Consider the following 17,833-nt stretch of genomic DNA (forward strand, 5'->3'; position numbering starts at 1 on the left):
CACTGCTTGTTCCTTCAGGTTATATTGAATGTCACCATGGCAGTGAGCAGCAAGAGTGATATCGTCGGTGAAACAACAGTCATTTAGTTGACGATAAGTTGAATCTCTTCTAAAGGGGCAGGGTCGAATGACAAAGTCTATAAGTGTTGCAATGAACATCTGAGATAACAAAAATTCTTTGCGAAGACCGGACTTGATTTGAGACCACTGTAACAGACCACTCTCAATCTGTACTGCACACACTTTGGCAACATCAAAAGGCTTAATTATATTCAAATATTTTAAAGGGATTCCATAAGCTATGAGAATTTTCCAAATAGCCTAAAAAGAAGCAGGTGCTTTATTTAAAAAGGAAATGTGTGTTGAAAATCAGTAGATAAAAAGCTGAGAACGCGTGGCATCAAACAGTTTAAGAATGTCTAAGTTTCCTTTGAAGGTTCAGATGTCTTTGGGAAACAACATATTTAATGTTTGAATTTTTTCGGCAAAAAGCCTTGTCAAATTTAAATATTCTATTTTTACTTATCAAATTTTACGGTTCAATGTGGGAGCACCGAAAAATGTGATACTACCCCAAGAACTTCAGAACTTGAAGAAAACCTGAAGAAAAATCTTAGAAGATCCTGCTTATCAGGTGAATTTACTTGAAAGGGTCAATAGAGTAAAAAAATGTTTTTATTTCGATGTATTTTAAACTTGGACTGTCAGGTTTAGTAGTGAAAAATAATGAATTCCGTGCAAACCGCTTGCAAATCCATAGAATGATAAAGTCCACGGCCTCCTCATACTAAGTGATACTAAGTGAAGGTACTGCACTAACTGAACTGAAGATATCTTAACGCTTTTTCTATTGTAAGGTAACTATATCTAACATAGGAGGTTTTTTTTTAATAAAAGAAACTATATGGAGGTGTGACTATATGGCTGTGTAATACTTAAAGCAGCACCAAACCATTCGAGACCAACTCAGATCAAACCGCTTTTCCGTTCGAGTTTAATCCTCTCTTTTAAGTTCAACATCACGGCCTAAAAAATATGTGCATTTTATAATTATTAGTATTGCTATCCATCATATAGGGATTTTTAGGTCCGAACAACTTTGTACGAAGTAAAAGCTTGAGTCTAGTTGTGTTTTACGGTGTTCTAACACAATTCAAGCAACAAAAGAAAGGGACAAATAATCCTAAATTCTTATAACTAAAATCTTGCAACAGGGAGTTCTAACAATGGAGTCAAGTAGAAATAAGCCCAACATGTTTGGTCATTGAAGCGTAGTATCCTACCTATGCCTTAAATAAATTCCTACTCTATGAAACTTCCATTGTCAGGATTGAGATATGGATGGTCAGTTGCTGCCGAGCTAGAAGATAATGGTCGAAGGGATATCATTCCTACTCTAGATTTTTATTCGTTCCCTCCTATGTTATGAAAAACATTTGTATTAGATTTTCATTAAGAAATAAATAAATAATAATTCCTTCAAAATTTTGGTGACAAGGAGCCCCTGGAAAGGGAGTTGTTTGCGTCCCGATCCTTATTAATCCCTTTTACTTCCTATGAAGCAAATATGTTTATTTAGTTATAGCTAGCTTATAAACATTTATAACATTAAAATTCATTGAAGAACATCAAAAGAATTTTTGTATTATTTCACATTTTTTTAAAACTTTGGCTCATACAATTTTTAAAACTTTGTGAATTATAGGCTTTTTCCAACAGCATAACGTTTGAAAACTTCAACATAAATGGTTCCTTGAGTTTATTTTTAAATGTGCATTTTCTTAGCCGGCGTTTCCTTTAGTGATAAGGGGTGGTTCAAAGAACTTCGGGGTCAAAGAACTTCAAACTAGATTAATCCAACTGCGTTGAAATTTAATCATATGGCTCACAATTCTTTTTTTTTTTCATAGAAACTGTTTTAACAGTGTGTATTTATCTCGTGACCCTTGGATCCTGAAAGAAGCACAAAAAAGAAAGGAGGTTATCTACATTCAGATATTCCAGGAAGGACATGTGTTTGCTTAAAAAAGAGTTTCTGGGTTGTAGACTGTATGTGCTTGAAGACAGAAGCAATAATTGTAACCAATCAAACATTAGTCTTTAAGCTGTCATGGATTATGTTTTGACATTCTGCTTGATTCTGTGTTTTGGAGCAAGTCATGGTAAATACAGCTATTTTGAAAAGGATGTAGTTAAGCTGGTCGATTTTGTTGATACTGTTGACTGGATTAATCTACAGGATGACCTGACTCTAGATGGTGGTTCCAATGTCAGTTAATTACTCATTTTGGTACGCTAACTCGTATGTTTGACTATGATCATTAGGTTTTTTTTGGTGATTAATTTAAAAAAAAGTCTAATAGCAGTTTTTCAAAGAAAGTATCAAAGTTAAGGTTAGCAGAAACAAATTCAAATAATAGTTCAAACTCAAAACAACCAGAAATTACCGCTAAAAAAATAAATGAAACCTAAAACAAACAGAAATTAAAACAAAACATCATAAAAACACAATTAATAATAACACAGATGAAAAAACTAATTTTAAAATAAGCAAAAAAAAAAATTGAACATTCAAATCCAACTTAAAACGAACAACTCTAAGTTCAAATGCTTTTAATTTTCATTCTAAATTCACTGTATGACAAATTAACGCTATAATAAGTGGTTCAACGGAAAAGAAAGTATTTACAGAAGTTGTCTACAAAGTGAGTTATGCTCAAAAACCAGTACCCTCAGAAAACAAAAACTACAAAATAAACAAATAAACTAATACAAACAGGGGATTGCTTACTCCCCCCTACCCCCTCCCCTAACTGTAAAAGTCTAAGACTTTTAGGCTTGCTTGCCTTTTGTTTCACTATGTGTAAACTTGAGCATCATAATATTGTATTTCAAAATACCAACGACAAATAAAAAAAAAAATCGTAGGCAGCACGAAAGCGCTGCCTAAGTTGAGAGCAATGTAGGTACAATCTATTATTTATTTTTGTTCTAACCAAGACACTTCGTATAGAAGGAGTTGTCGTAGAAACTTCAAAAGGGGCGGTAAAAACCAACGCCTTCTCAGCCGCAACATCAACTCAAATGAGGCTTCATCCTTAGCCCTGGATAGGGCTACTTGAAGAAGACTGACGGTGCTGTCAACCATTTCCCTCTACGCTGGCGACACTGCTGAGCAAGAGCGTTAAGTCAAAGTAAGTCATAGTTGTAACGTCCGGTAATAATATCTTTGAAGATGATTGATCCCCCTTAAGAGAATACCCTCAGGGTTATAACTTATGCTAGTTGCCAACTATTAACATATAAAGTTTTTCTATAGAAGAGGTGGTCACAAAAGCTTTGTTGAGGGTTCATTTGATTGAGAACCAGAAGTTTTAGGGGTGTTATAAGAGTCAAAGTAATCGGAGGGTACTATCTCCCCCCCCATGTTCTCTTTTCCCCAATGCATCTGATAGAAATTTTGAGGTAGCCATTTTGGTAAAAGTCTAATTATCATATAACGATGTTTTCGGGGTTGACACAAGCCCCAAGTGCCCGGAGGCAAGGGTTATAAGTGATACTCCGGGGCATACAAGGCTCTTATGGAAAGTATGGTAGTATAAACTTTAAAGGAGACACATTTGATTGGAAATAGAAAGTTCTAGTTCCCTTTTAAGAGTGAAACGTGATACGAGGGCAACTCAACCTTTCCCCCCATGACGCCCCCTTAGGTACCTTTTAAATTTTAAAGGTGCATTTTAGGTTTTTATGGAAGGGATGGTCGTATAAACTCTAAACAAGATTCATTTGATTGAAAATTGAAAGTTCTAGTTCAATTTTAGGATTTAAGAGTGATAGGAGGGCAACTAGCCCCCCAGCCGACAGTATATTTTCCCTAAACGCATCAGAACGAAATTGTGAGATAGCTGTTTTGTCCAAAATAGTCCAAAAATCATATAAAAATTCCTCCAGGGTTAACACAGCTCCTCTCAGACCCCAGAGACAAGGGTTGTAAGGTATACTCTGGATGCATATAAGGTTTTTATGGAATGGCTGGACGTACAAACTTTGGAGGGGGTTGATTTTATCGGAAATCAAAAGTTCTCTTTTGACAAATATTTGGGGGGGGGAATGTGTCACTAAGACATGAACGTATCTAGGAAGATTGGATGGTCTAGGCCCTCTCCCCGTGCGAAGAAGAAGTTAAGATTAAAGTTAAAACCTGTCCAGTAGAGAAAAAGAAAAAATTTGTAAACTTACCTTCTCAAGCAAGTGAGTATAGAATTTAAACTATTCAAAAAACACCCCTTACCCATATCGTTAAAGAATATTGTTCGAAAACACATTGAAAGTAAATATGGTCATTTCAATATTTGTGCCGCCATGTGTTCTTTTTTAGATAAAGGTCCTTTAAGAAAACTCCATGAACTATGGGTACTGACTCTGTAAGTTTATGCTAGATTAAACGGTTCTAGGCCTTTACGCTCCAAGACCTCCAAGACCCCCCTTCCTTCGGAGAAATACGCCCCTAGAAAATACCCCCCCGCAGAATATAGCCCCCAGGAAATTCTTCCGTAAAGTACATCCCCAATGAACCCCAATTCTACAATAAAGTTTCTGATTGTTTTGTAGATAGGGAGAGAGGGAGACGCCTCAAAGGATGAATCTTAATGCCAAAAACGTCCCAGCTCTCATTGGACCATCAGGTAAATGCAAAATTTGTTTTAAGGGAGGGACGAGGGGAGGTACAAATTGTTGCATAATCCCCAGAGCTGCAGAGGATCTTGTTATTGAGTGAAGGGGGGGGGGACGGGGGTAAAAAGGAAAATAAAAAAATACAGTAAAAGTGTGAAATTGATATCTGCCTCCATATGATTTTTGGGAATATTTCTGGTCTACACTTTTATTATTTGTTAAAAAAATAATAATAAAAAAAAAATTACTGCAAGTAAGGAGCGACATTAAAGTTTAAAACGAACAGAAATTATTTCGCATACTAAAGGGGTTGTTCCCTCTTCAACGCCCTGTTCTTTACGCTAAAGTTTGACTCTTTGTCACAACTCGACTTTTTAAAACAATAAAAAAACTTTAGCGTAAGAGCGAGGCGTCGAGGAGGGGGACAAAAGTTTTAATGTCGCTCCTTACTTGCTGTCAGAAAAAATTGTTTTTTTTATTTAATTTCGGAACGTTTTTGAATTAAGGCATGTTTTAATTTTGGCTAACTGCACATGAATAAATAAAACAAAATTTGCATATTAATTTTTTTTTTTTACTAAATTGCTTTCTCATAGTTTTGATCGGACGATTTCGCTCAAATAAAAAGGGGTGAGGTTGGAGGCCTAGTTGCCACCCAATTTTTTGTTACTTAAAAATGCAACTAGATTTTTTTTTTTACAAACATTTATGTTAGTAATGAACACACTTACCTTACGTAACGAACTTCTATATTTGTGTAATTTTATTACGTATATGTGAGAGTTTGCCCCCTCGTCAATGCCTCACTCTCTACACTAAAGCTTACTTTTTGTCCCAAATCTTTAATAATGACTCCTGAATCACAAAGACTGTATAATGAATAATTGAAATTACTAAAAATACTTTAGCGTCAAGAGCAGAGTATTGTGGAGGAGACGAACCACCTTATATACGGAATAATTTATGTTCGTTTTAAGTTTCAATGCTACTCATGACTTTCAGTTGAAATTGCTTTTTTCCTCATTTTTTTAAAAACAATACTAGAAAATTCTGCGCCCCCTTTATCAAAATTCTCTTCCCTCAAGATAAATTCCTCCATGGAGAATCCTCTCATATAACCTCCTCCCCCAGCCCACCCCCACGCCAACGCAAAAAAGTCTCCTTGAAAACGTCTGTACATTTCATAATAAGCATTACTATATGTAAACAATAATCAAAGCTTGTAATATGCAGCCCCTCCCCCGGGGACTCTGGTGGATTATGTCATCCCAAAAGACATAGTTAGTAGGTTTTTGACTAAGTTGAAAAGAATGGCTATCTTTAAATTTTGATCCGGTGACTTTGGGGGAAAATGTGCATGGGAGGGGCCTAGGTGCGCTCTAATTTTTTTGTCACTTAAAAATGGCATTATAACTTTTAATTTCCGTTAGAATGAGGCCTTTTGTGACATTCTAGGACCAATGGGTTGATACGGTCACCCCTGGGGAAAACAAACAAACAAATAAACACGCATCCACGATCTGCCTTCTGGCAAAAAAATACAAAATTCCACATTTTTGTAGATAGGAGCTTCAAACTTCTACAATAAGGTTTTACGATATGTTTTATCTGATTATGTGATTTTTGTTAAGATTCTGTGGGTTTTTTGGGGTGTTTTTCCCTATTTTCTAAAATAAGGCAATTTTTTTACCTTATTTTTTGACCGAATTGGACCTTAGCCGCTCCTAAGATATTTCAGATACATCCTTTTGATAGCCCGAATACAAATAGTGTTTTTTGATTTAGTTTAACACCACCTCATCGTTCTCTGAGGGTTCAGACACTATACACCATGCCCTGAAATTTTCGACTTAATTCCCTCAACCATCCCTGGGATATTGCTCATGCGCCTTTTTGACAGACATTATGCCCATAGTTTGTTTATGATTTTGCTTAACATTCCGTGAATGAGACACAAGTAGATTCAGTACCAATTGCAAGCAGTCACAATCACAGTCGCAAGTTATCGCAATCAGAAGTAGTCACTGTCGCAGTCACCAATAGTTGCATTTGCAGCTGCAGATGCAGTAGTACCAGTGGCTTTGAATGTTTTAAATTAATACCCTTACCCCTTCTTAAGATACTGCAGATACACCTTTACGATGGTTCATACCCTTACCCGTTTTTAGGATACTGCAGATACACCTTGGATGGAGATAGCGTCTTTTTATTTAGCTTTTTACATATTACAAAGATTTTCTTTTAAAACGCTTAAAAACAAAACAAGAAATTACAGTTTAATAGAAACTAGAACTGCTGAGTTCCCAAGAATTACTAGAATTCTATATTAAATATTATGTTTAATTTTATTAGTTCTTTCCAGTCATCTTGATTATTACAATGATTTTCTATTTATTTGCCGTCAAGGATTTGAAGAAATAAAATAGTGTTCAAAATACATATGGTTTTCAATGAGGTACAAATGACACAATAAACTTTAAATTTTCACGGTTAGGGAAGGGGAAAAATTAGGAAGGAAAGGGGGAAGCAGGATTTATAGTCCAAAAATAGCCGAAAAATTAACATGCTGTTCATAGAAAGACAGTTAACCTTATTGGGTATGTTATTGCAAATGGCAGAATCAGAACAACATTCAATGGTATATAGGAGTGTTGTCATTGATTTGGAAGTAAATATTACCATCTAGTAGTGTCTAAGGTTAATATAAAACTGAAATTCACAAAGGGTACCTAACTTTCAGAAAGCTAGGACGCTGGTAGATTCTAGGATGAGAATTTGAGAGAAACTTTCCAGGGACAGGTGAATGCTGATTTGGAAAGTTCAAATTTAACAATCTAAAAAATGGATGGAATTAAAAAAAAGTTTGCCAGAATGGAAAACAAAGCCTGCAAACTGAAATGAAAATATTGAAGCCATGGTAGTAACGGTGGTCAAAGTGGGACTCACAAATATTGGTGCTTTGAAAAATCAAGAAAAATTCGTGTTTTCAGAGGTATTGTCTAAGGATAGGTTTAGGCACTCATTGATGTACTGTACATAAAAAAAAATAAGCTTTATTGAATAAGTGATTTTAAACAGCTTTCTCAGATTGTGCTAAAGGAAAAGGGAAAGGCGGAAAGGCCACCTTTTAAGAATAAGGGATTAGAGGTTCCGAAGGATTGCGCTATTTGGCCATCCAACTGAAGCCAAAAAATTAGGTCGTCCGAGGATGGGGAGGTGCAGATGATTTACTTTTGATCAGCTTCACTAATTCTAGCCTAATTAAGTCGACCCAGCTTGTTTCTAAGTCTTTTGAGGAAATCGCCCTCAAACTTAATGCTGAAAAATGTGAATATTTGGTTTTTAATGCTAAGCATCAAAGTAGTGATCTTGATTGTATTTATTTTTCAGTTAAGCTCGTTTCTTCGATTCGGTTGCTTGGTATTAGTATTTGTTCATCTTTATCGGCTTTTCGATCTCGTGGGCTTAATTGGGCTTAATGGGCTTAAAACGTGGGCTTAATTAAAAATTTTCCTGAACCGAGGCAGATTTTCACGAAAGGCTTTATCCAGACTTTATTCTACATATTGCGATCATTCTATATTCTTTCTTTCCGGTTTGCGCCCGTTTTTTAATAATCAAGATTAGCAAGGTATAAGAGTTCTGTATTTTCGTGATTGTAAATATTTACTATATCTGCCGCGTTCGTATAGAAATCAGAAGATTATTAGAAAGTTTCGTGCCGCTGATATTATTTTTGTTTATGATAAACTCTATGCTAGATTAGGTGCTGAGGCCTGTGAACGCTTGGGTCCTTACCACCCTTTGATTAGACTGTATTAATTATATTGTTTGTTTTATTTTGTTTTTCTTTCCTTAATGTTTTTTGCTCCGCTTAAATTGTCAAAACAAGCGGATAACAAATAAATTACTATAATAGATTTCTGTAAAGTCATTTTTAGCAAAAAACAAATACTGTAATTTTTTGACCAATGCTTCCGTCTTATTGTTTCTATGAGGTTGCACTATTGGTGACATTTCAAAAATAACCATTTCTTTGTAAGATTAAATAAAAAAAAACAAGTTTTTTCAACTGAAAGCAAGGAGCAACATTAAAACTTAAAAGGAGCATAAATTATTACGTATATGAGGGGACTCACCCCTCGTCAATGCCTCGCTCTTTACGCTAATGCTCAAATTTTATTCTATTTCCTTAAGTATAACTCCTGAATCACAAAAGCCGTTTATTTAGAACAAATAGCTCTTTTGAAAGTGCTAAAAGGCTTAGAACGCTGTATTGAAGAGAGGGCAAGCCCCCTTATATACTTGATAATTTCCGTTCGTTTTACGCATTCCCATAAGCCCAATTTACAATAACTTGATAACAAGAGATTCGGACACCATTTTAATCAGTTTAAATTAAGATAATCTGACTGGATTTTTAATAAAAATCAGGTCAGTAAGCAATCAATATCAATGGCTAAGCAGTAAATTTTCGGCCATTGTAATTGGTAAACTATCTTTAATTTATCCTGTTTTTTTTTTTTGTTGGTTTGATGCAGGGCTTTTTCTGCTCTTTTTGGGTTTGTGTCAAAGGGTTAGTGAAGTATTGCGTCAAAGGGTCCTTGCTGAAATATTTGCTTTTGCAATTGTTGTTTTCTCTGTCTCCTGGCTGATATTGCACTCGTTTTCTAGGCTATTCAATTGTATTGTTTATATATTTTTTAATATTCTTTCTTCTTTGTCATAAAATCAAACACTCGTGGTAACAAACTGTAGTAAGGAGCGAGTCAGGTTAGTAGTAACCGAACCGAAACTCTAAGAAACAGAATTGTGATACTAATAGATACATCAAAAGAACAAAGTTTTAATGCTGATTTTAAATATGTAAGTTTTATCAAGTGTAGTCTTACTCATCAAAAGTTACAAGGCTGAGAAAATTTGTATTATTTTCAAAAAAAGGGCAAAACACCCCCTAAAAGTAACAGAATCTTAAGGAAAATCCCACCATCAAATTCAGCGAATCAGAAAACCCTACCATAGAGGTTTCAAGCTCTTATATTTAAAAATGTGGAATTTCGTATTATTTTCCAGAAGAAAATCGTGGATGCGAGTTTATTTGTTTATATGGGTTTTTTTCTTTTTCCAGGGGTGATCGTATACATCCAGTGATTCTAGAATGTCGTGAGAGGCCTCATTCTAACGGAAATTAAAAGTTTTAATGCCCTTTTAAGTGACCAAAAAAAATGGAGTGCAACTAGGCCCCTACAATGTTCATTTTTTTCCAAAGTCATCAGATCACAATTTCGAGATAGCCATTTTGTTCAGCATAGGCAAAAAACTTAATAGCTGTGTCTTTGAGGACGACTTAATCTCCCACAGTCCCCGGGGGAAGGGCATCAAGTTATGTACTTTGGCCATTGCTTATGTATAGTTTTGGTTTTTGGGAAGCATACAGACGTTTTCGGGGGGATATTTCCTAGTGGTTGGGAGGGGGCTACGTGAAAGAATCTTTCCATGGAGGAATTTATCATGGGGGAAGATAATTTCTATGAAGGGGGCGCTGGATTCTCCAGTATCATTTAAAAAAAATACAATGAGAAATTTGAAGAAAAAAAAAAGTTTTTTTTTGTTTCAATTGAAAGTAAGGAGTAACATTAAAACTTAAAACGAAGAGAAATGATTACGTATATTAGGGGCTTCGTCCCCTCTTCAATACCTCACTCTTTACGCTAAAGTATTTTTTGTATTTTCAAAAGAGCTATTTGTTCTAATTAAACGGTCTTTTTGATTCAAGGGTCATTCTTAAAGAATGAGAACAAATTTCGAACTTTAGTGTAAAGAGCGAGGTATTGACGACGGGCGAGCCCTCGTATATATGCAATAAAAATATACAAATATAAAAGTTTATTGCGTAAGTTAATTTGTAAGGTACGAATATTTATCACTACTAAAAAACGTTCTGAATATAAATTAAAAGTTATATTTGAGTTTTTAACCAGCCAACAAATTGGATGGCATTTAGGCCCCCTCCCCAGCCCCTGTTTTCTCAAAATAGTCCAATCAAAATTTTGAAAAAACTATTTAGCCAAAAAAATTTAAATTAATCTGTAGATTTTGTTTTAATTTACAGTGATCCAAAATCAAAACCTGCCTTAATTTAAAAACTTTCAGATATTGAATAGAAGAAAAACAAGTTTTATTAGCTGAAAGTAAGAAGCAACATTAAAAATTAGAACAAAAAGAATTTTTACGTATATGAGAAATTTCGTCCCCCTCCCCCCCCTCAATACCTAACTCTTTACGTTAAAGTAGTTTTAGCTATTTCAAAAGAACTATTTATTCTAATCAAACGGCCTTTGTGATTCAGGGGTCGTTTTTAAAGAATAGGAACAAAATGAAACTTTAAAGTAGAAAGTAAGGTATTGACAAGGGCGAACCCTCTCATATACGTAATATAAACATACGAATATAGAAGGTCGTTACTTAACTTTATTTTATAATTAACGTGTATTTATTACTAATAAAAACGTTCTTAAATAAAATCAAAAGTTCTATTGGCCTTTACAAATGACCAAAACTTGGAGGGCTATGAGGCCCCCACCCCTGTTCTTTGTTTTCTCAAAACCGACCGATCAAAACTTTGAGAAAGCCATTTAGCCAAAAAAAGCAAAATCTATATGTCAATTTAATTTTAATTATTCATGTATGTTGACCCAAAATCCAAACGTGCATTAATTCAAAAACGTTCAGAAATTAAATAAAAACAGGTTTATTTTAACTGAAAGTAAGAAACGACATTAAAACTTAAAACTAACAAAAATTATTCCATATATGAAAGGGGCTGTCCCCTCCTCAATGCCCCACTCTTTACGCTAAAGTTTGATTCTTTCTCACAACTCTACATTTTACAACAATTTAACACTTTATCGTAAAGAGCAGGGTATTTAGGAAAGGACTGCCCCTTTCATACATGCAATAATTTCTTTTGGCTTTAAGTTTTAATGTCGCTCTTTACTTTCAGTTTAAAAAAAACTTGTTTTTTTTTGTATTTAATCATCGTAGTAATTTACAGTTAGGTGTACTGAAGTTGTAGCTAGTCTAAATTGTAATAAGGATTTTTTTTATACAATATTATATTTTAGGTCATATCAAGAAAAAAGCGTCAGTATTTGCTTCTGTATAAAGACTCCTCAGCGAAGCAAATAGTAAACAAGGACTTCAAATACCTTCTGTTGAAATCATCGTGTGCTTTAGATCATAGAGTGTTTAGTGTAACCTTAGAGGATAACTTCAAAAGTACTCCGCTTTCAGATCCAGTCTGTAAAAACGACACATGGACTTTCTTCAACGCTAACAACTCCCAAGGTATTTTAACATTGAGAAGCGACCTCCCAAATGAAATTGCAATCCACCAAATCGGCATGAGTAATGTTACACATGATAAAACACTTGGAAAACTACATAAAGATGGAATTAATAGGCTGGATGAGCTATCAAAGTTTTCTAAACCACCGGTACTTGTTGCTATTTTGGGACTCCGTGGATCTGGAAAGTCCACCATTGCTTCCTTAATATCGGGTAATGATAAAATGTTTCTTCAGGGAAGTAGAAGCACAAAGACAACAACAATGGGCATTGATATATCGCCAGCAATCCCAACTAATGAGTATATCTTGGCATTAACTGATGCGCTCAATAGCAGTTTTTTTGAAAGCGGTCCAGTTGTTCCAATAGTATTTACTGACAGTGAAGGTATGGGGGTACGAGGGGATACCATTGATTTTGTTGCAACAGTTCCTCCCTTGCTATTTTCTAACGTTATAATGTGGGTAACAAGTGAATCTATACGTGCAGATGAAGAACTAAAAAAATTAGATCGCTATTTAAACTTGGCAAATAAAATTCAAGACAATAGTGGATCCCTTTGCAATGATTTCAAGGGTGGACAATTGATTGTAATTGTGAATAAGATGCAAGGTATTGAAACAGATGAAGAGTTGACGGACGAGCTTTTAGAAGTAGAATATGAATCGGAAACAACGAAAGAAAGAAATATTATACGGCGGAAACTACAAGAGTGTTTCAAGTCTGCTGAAGTCGTTGGGTTTCCTTTATTGTCTCTGCCAAATGAAGTCAAGAAAATACAATATGCAAATATTAAAGGTGAGGGTTCAAGTCGTTTCAGACAGACATTAACTAAAATAGTTAGACTCATCTTAAATGAACGAGGTCACGCTAAAGTTCTAGCTGGAATTACTCTGACACCAGTAGAAATGAAAAGCCTTTATAAGCTTGTACTTGAAAAGATTAACATTGAAGGTGTATTCCTGGACAATGAATTAAGAGACGCCTTGTTCACTGTTAATATAAAACGTGAATTGACTGAGCACAAGCTGACATTTGATACACATCTTTTTGAAATTGAAAGAAGTAAGAAAAACAAAGATCTTGTTGATACTCTTCATGTTTTAATAAAAAAGAATAAAAAGAAACTAGATCTCCTCTTAGAAGAAAGTAAAAATGAAAGTCGTAAAAAAAAGATTATTATAGAGGAATGGAAGAAAACTGAGACTCACTTGAAAGATTCAATGGAGAACACGGTGTTCTTTAGTTTTAATGCTGAACTAGATGACTATCGCTCTTTGTTGAATAACCTCCTCCCGATTTGTTCGTTCGTGCCCGCAAGTGACCATCAATGCTTGGAGAAGAATTTTTTGGGTAGAATTTCCGGTTTTCGAGCTTTATTGAAGACATTACCAATGGAGATTTCAAAGAGAGTCTTTTCTGTCGTAGAAACTTTTGATAGTGAAAGAAAGTATACATTCAGTAATTGTTCTAAGCAGCGAATGTCATTTACGTATGCCGAACGTGTTGAAGCAGAAAAGCTTTTTCAGGAAGGCATTGGTATCACGAAGTCAGTAAAATCGACGAGGGATACCAACGAAGCTTTAAAAAAATTTGTAAATTACAGCAACAGTCTTGTAAAAACGAATCAGTTTGATGTATCTCCATCAGTCTTCCCATGCAATTTGACAATTTCTTTAGAAAATAGGCACATGATAACTCGATTTGTAGAATCATCCTTCACTAAAGGCTTGAAGAGGCTACAAAACAGTCTAAATTTTACAGAAGGGATTGATGCAATTGGAATACGGTATGATTTTGATAGGATGTCCCCTAGAAATACTTTAATTGGCAAACTTGCCAGAATATTTGATCAGGAGTGTGACTTACAATCAATTCTATCATCCTTACCCTCCAACATAGAAGAGCTTCAACTGATTTGCTTTATCATGACTGTCTATGGCTACACCAGTACAAAACTAAGAATTTTGTCAATTGAAACTGGTTATTTTAATATAAATGATAAAGGGTCCACTCTTCATCTAATAGCACCAGCTGCTCCTCCGAAGTCAAGCTTAGGGCAACCAGGGACAACTGACTTAAGTGGAGGAGTCATCTCAATAAAAACTCATTTTAAAGTCATTGGTGGTGTGTTAAGCATTGAAGGAAAGGGAGGAGACGGCGGTGAAGGAGGAGAAGGTGTTCCTGGCTCCAAAGGAGCAGACGGGAAAAACGGCTCTATTTCTTCTATATTTTATAATATATCTTACTATGATGCTTTAGATGGCAATAAATTAAAAGTGATAGACGAAACTACGGAGGAAACAGCAATAACTGTAGTAAGGAAAGTTTTTTGTGCAATACCTGTGCCGTTTTATATTAATCATATAATATGTGCTGCCGCCCCGCATCAAAGATTTTATAATACAAAAAAATCTACTTCAACACAATTTAGTCATACATCAATCGATGCTACACCTGGCCAAAAGGGTGTTCGTGGCAATCCTGGCAAATCTGGAGGCAAAGGAGGTGCACCTGGAAGGCTAAGGCTTGACGTTGATGCAAGCTTTAACAAACATTTTTCCTTATTAACTCGAGGTGGTAAAGGAGGTAAAGGCGGTACGGGTGGTAAAGGAGGTGCTGGGGGTAAAGGTGGAAACATTAAAGTTTTACAGACAATATATGATAGAGTATGGACACAGATCAATAGTGTCACATTTAAAACTGGAGTAGATACTCTTTACGAAAACGGTGAGAAAATTAATGGGGTAGAACATAGTCTCGAAGTTCTGAAAACAGATTTAACATATGAAGAAAGATGGGATGGGCAAGAAGAAAATGGTGAAATTGGAGAAATGGGTGAAAATGGGAAAGAAGGAAGTGAAAATAAAAGAGAAAGTAAAGTTGAATGTACAAACATTGCTGAAAACAACCTATTTGCTATATTTAAGGAAATTAACTCATATAGCTTAAGGAAAAAAGAAGAGTCACTATATAAGGGACAAAGAAATATTCCGATAATAGTTGAGTATATTGAAAATAATATAGCTCATGCGGCCCAACAGATAAATGAGGTTTCGCATATAAGAGCTCATTACACAAATCAGCTGACTGGTGAAACTTTAGACAACCTTGTAAAAACAGAAATGAATTTAACGGATCGATCAATGTATGTGCACCAAATAAAGCAGAATTTTCTGAGAGAGGATTTGGAGAAATACATAAACGAATTAAGTTTAGTCGACGACAAAATAAGTCAATTTAACGCAGGAAGTCTAAGATATATTGTTGAGAACTTCAGAGATAAGCTGTTTTTAGAAGAAAAAAATTTTTGTCTCAAGGTTCTAAAAAAGTAGTAAAGGCAATGGGTGAAATGGCTGTTAGAACAGTTGTTAACGTTGCGAACATTGGTGTAGCCCTATTTACCCTAAATCCCACCACTATCCCAGGAGCTGTAGCTGGAATCCTTGAACTTTTCACTTCAGCATTAAAGCTTATTTCTAATGAAACTCCAACTAGCATTAACGCAGTTTATAAAGAGTATTTATCACTTGTTATTAGTAATTTCAACAAAACAAAGGAATTAGAGGAAAAAATTAGATATTTTTCCAAAAATGTTAGCAATAGTAGGATAGCAGATCAAATAGATCTTTGCGTTCAAATTTCTGATTTGATGAAAGCTTATAGTCCTACATTTTTTGCACACATCGATATAAGCAATAGATTTAAACGTCATCAAGTTCGCCAGTTAGTCTCTCGGCTGAAGTCAGTCGTTCTCGAAGCTACAAGTCAACTAGGAGCGCAAAACATACAGGAACTTGATGCACTGATATCCCTTATTGATTTGAAAGTTGAGTTTTCTGAAAAGATGATCGCAACCACATCTGAAATTTCCGACATCCAACTTACAATTGATGAGCTCCAGAGACGAACAGGAGGCTTACGAGAAGTTTCGTATATAACTCTGGATATTAAGGCTTCCTCCCAAAATGCACTTGATCTCATCGCCAGCAGCGCAATCATAAGCCTGTTTTCAACAGGAAAGCAACTCTGTTCCAGTTTATCCAATCTTATGATTGTAGCAGCGCATATACAACAGAGCAATAATTTTTTTTCAAAAATCCAGCCATATTCACCTCTGTCAACACCAGAGGAATTTAGATCATCCCTCAAGTTCTTAGTAAATGAGTTGAACTTGGGGAATATTATTCATAAAGGTGAAATTAAAGTGATTTTAGATGAATTAGACTTTCCCTCTGAGTTTGATTTCCTCAGAACAAGGCGATTTGCAAAATTTCCAATTCTTGATGAGAAAAGAGACAACATATGGATTGAAAGTGTTCGAGCAACTTTGCTTAATATTTCCAGTGATGGGACTTACTATATGACTTCAATAGAGCATAGTGGCTCTCAAGTTTTCGATTTTGGAAGTGACCTAAGGCTTGAGCCTACCACTTTTGAGAGTGTCTACAAGGTCCCAGGACCTGAGTGGATTTTGGCCGCAGAATCTGTGTATAATAACGTTGAACTGATAAATTACCCATTTTCCTCTTACTACAAAATTAGTGTCCCAGAAAACCATAAATTCACAAATATAGTTAGCAACATAAATATAAACATGTCACTAGTTCGTCAGATAGAGTTAATTTTTAAAGTATGGTATAAGAAGTGAAATGGACTGTCAGAGCACTTTTGTTACAGAGAAGTTTTAATAAAGTGAGTTTTCAAGCGTCTAAAAGTTGCTAGGTATTATTGTTATTTATTATAAATCTTCCAAACCATATTGGCAAAAAATAAAAGGAAAATGGTTACGATTTCTTAATGCAGCCAAACTGCATGAAATGACACCCTTTTCTAATGTACAAAGGTGTATCAAAAATTGTTGTTAGATAAGCGGGGGGGAGAGTAATTTTTCCAAAAAAACTTCAAAGGAAGTATCAAAAATTTGTTTACATGCATTTTTACACTGTTTTGACGAGTTTTACGATAATTTTGGGGGAGGGGAAGGAGTCAGGCCATTAAACCACTCCCTCCCCACCCCTCGGATACACCCTCGGTAATATAAAAGAAAAAAACATCGACTGGAACTTATGTTTGATGGAAATTAAATTTAAAAGAGTAAAATTTTAATTGAAAGTAAAGAGCCATATTAAGAGCTAGAAGACACTGGTGTTGTTCTGTATGCAAGGGGCTGCCCTTGCATATTTGCGCAATCCTCCCTATTTACGCAACTGCTTTTTAATGATCAGCTGTAAGCACACATCTAGTAAAAGTACTAAATAGGCCATTTCCTGAGCTTCATTTTCTGATTGCCTGAAAAACATTTAATTAGTTAAACTTAAGCTCAAATTGAAGATAGAAAGTGCTTTCTTTGAAAGTATTAAATTAAAAAAAAGTAATTTTTTTTTTAGCTGAAAGTAAGGAGCGAAATTAAAACTTAAAACGAACAGAAATTACTCCGTATATGAAATGGATTGTCCCCTCCGCAATCCCTCGCTCTTTACGCTAAAGCTTTTAATTGTTTTAAAAAGTAGAATTGTGGCAAAGAGTCAAACTTTAGCGTAAAGAGCGAGGGATTGCGGAGGGAACAACCCATTTTATATACGGAGTAATTTCCGTTCGTTTTAAGTTTTAATGTCGCTCCTTACTTTCAGCTAAAAAAATTACTTTTTTTTTATTTAATTTCTGAACGTATTTGAATTAATGCATGTTTGGTTTTGGCTCTCCGCACATAAATTATTAAAATGAAATTTGTATATTAATTCTTTTTTTGGCTAAATGGCTTTCTCTTAGTTTTGATCAGACGATTTTGAGAAATAAGGGGTGGAGAAGG

General features: G+C 35.0%; 1 protein-coding gene across 2 annotated transcripts; it reads left to right on the plus strand.

Moving 5' to 3' along the window:
• Positions 1-1,923: 1,923 nt before the first annotated feature.
• LOC136036879 (uncharacterized) lies at positions 1,924-16,882 on the plus strand. Of its 2 annotated transcripts, none has more exons than XM_065719221.1 (2): positions 1,924-2,162; positions 11,799-16,882. In XM_065719221.1, exons 1-2 carry the CDS (start codon positions 2,160-2,162, stop codon positions 15,354-15,356), a joined length of 3,561 nt encoding a protein of 1,186 aa, XP_065575293.1. In that variant the 5' UTR covers positions 1,924-2,159; the 3' UTR covers positions 15,357-16,882. The 2 variants fall into 2 exon arrangements, with proteins under 2 accessions (XP_065575293.1, XP_065575292.1); XM_065719220.1 differs by having other exon boundaries at positions 1,926-2,269.
• Positions 16,883-17,833: the final 951 nt, after the last annotated feature.

Source organism: Artemia franciscana, chromosome 16, assembly GCF_032884065.1.
Source record: "Artemia franciscana chromosome 16, ASM3288406v1, whole genome shotgun sequence".
Classification (NCBI taxonomy): Eukaryota; Metazoa; Arthropoda; class Branchiopoda; order Anostraca; family Artemiidae; genus Artemia; species Artemia franciscana.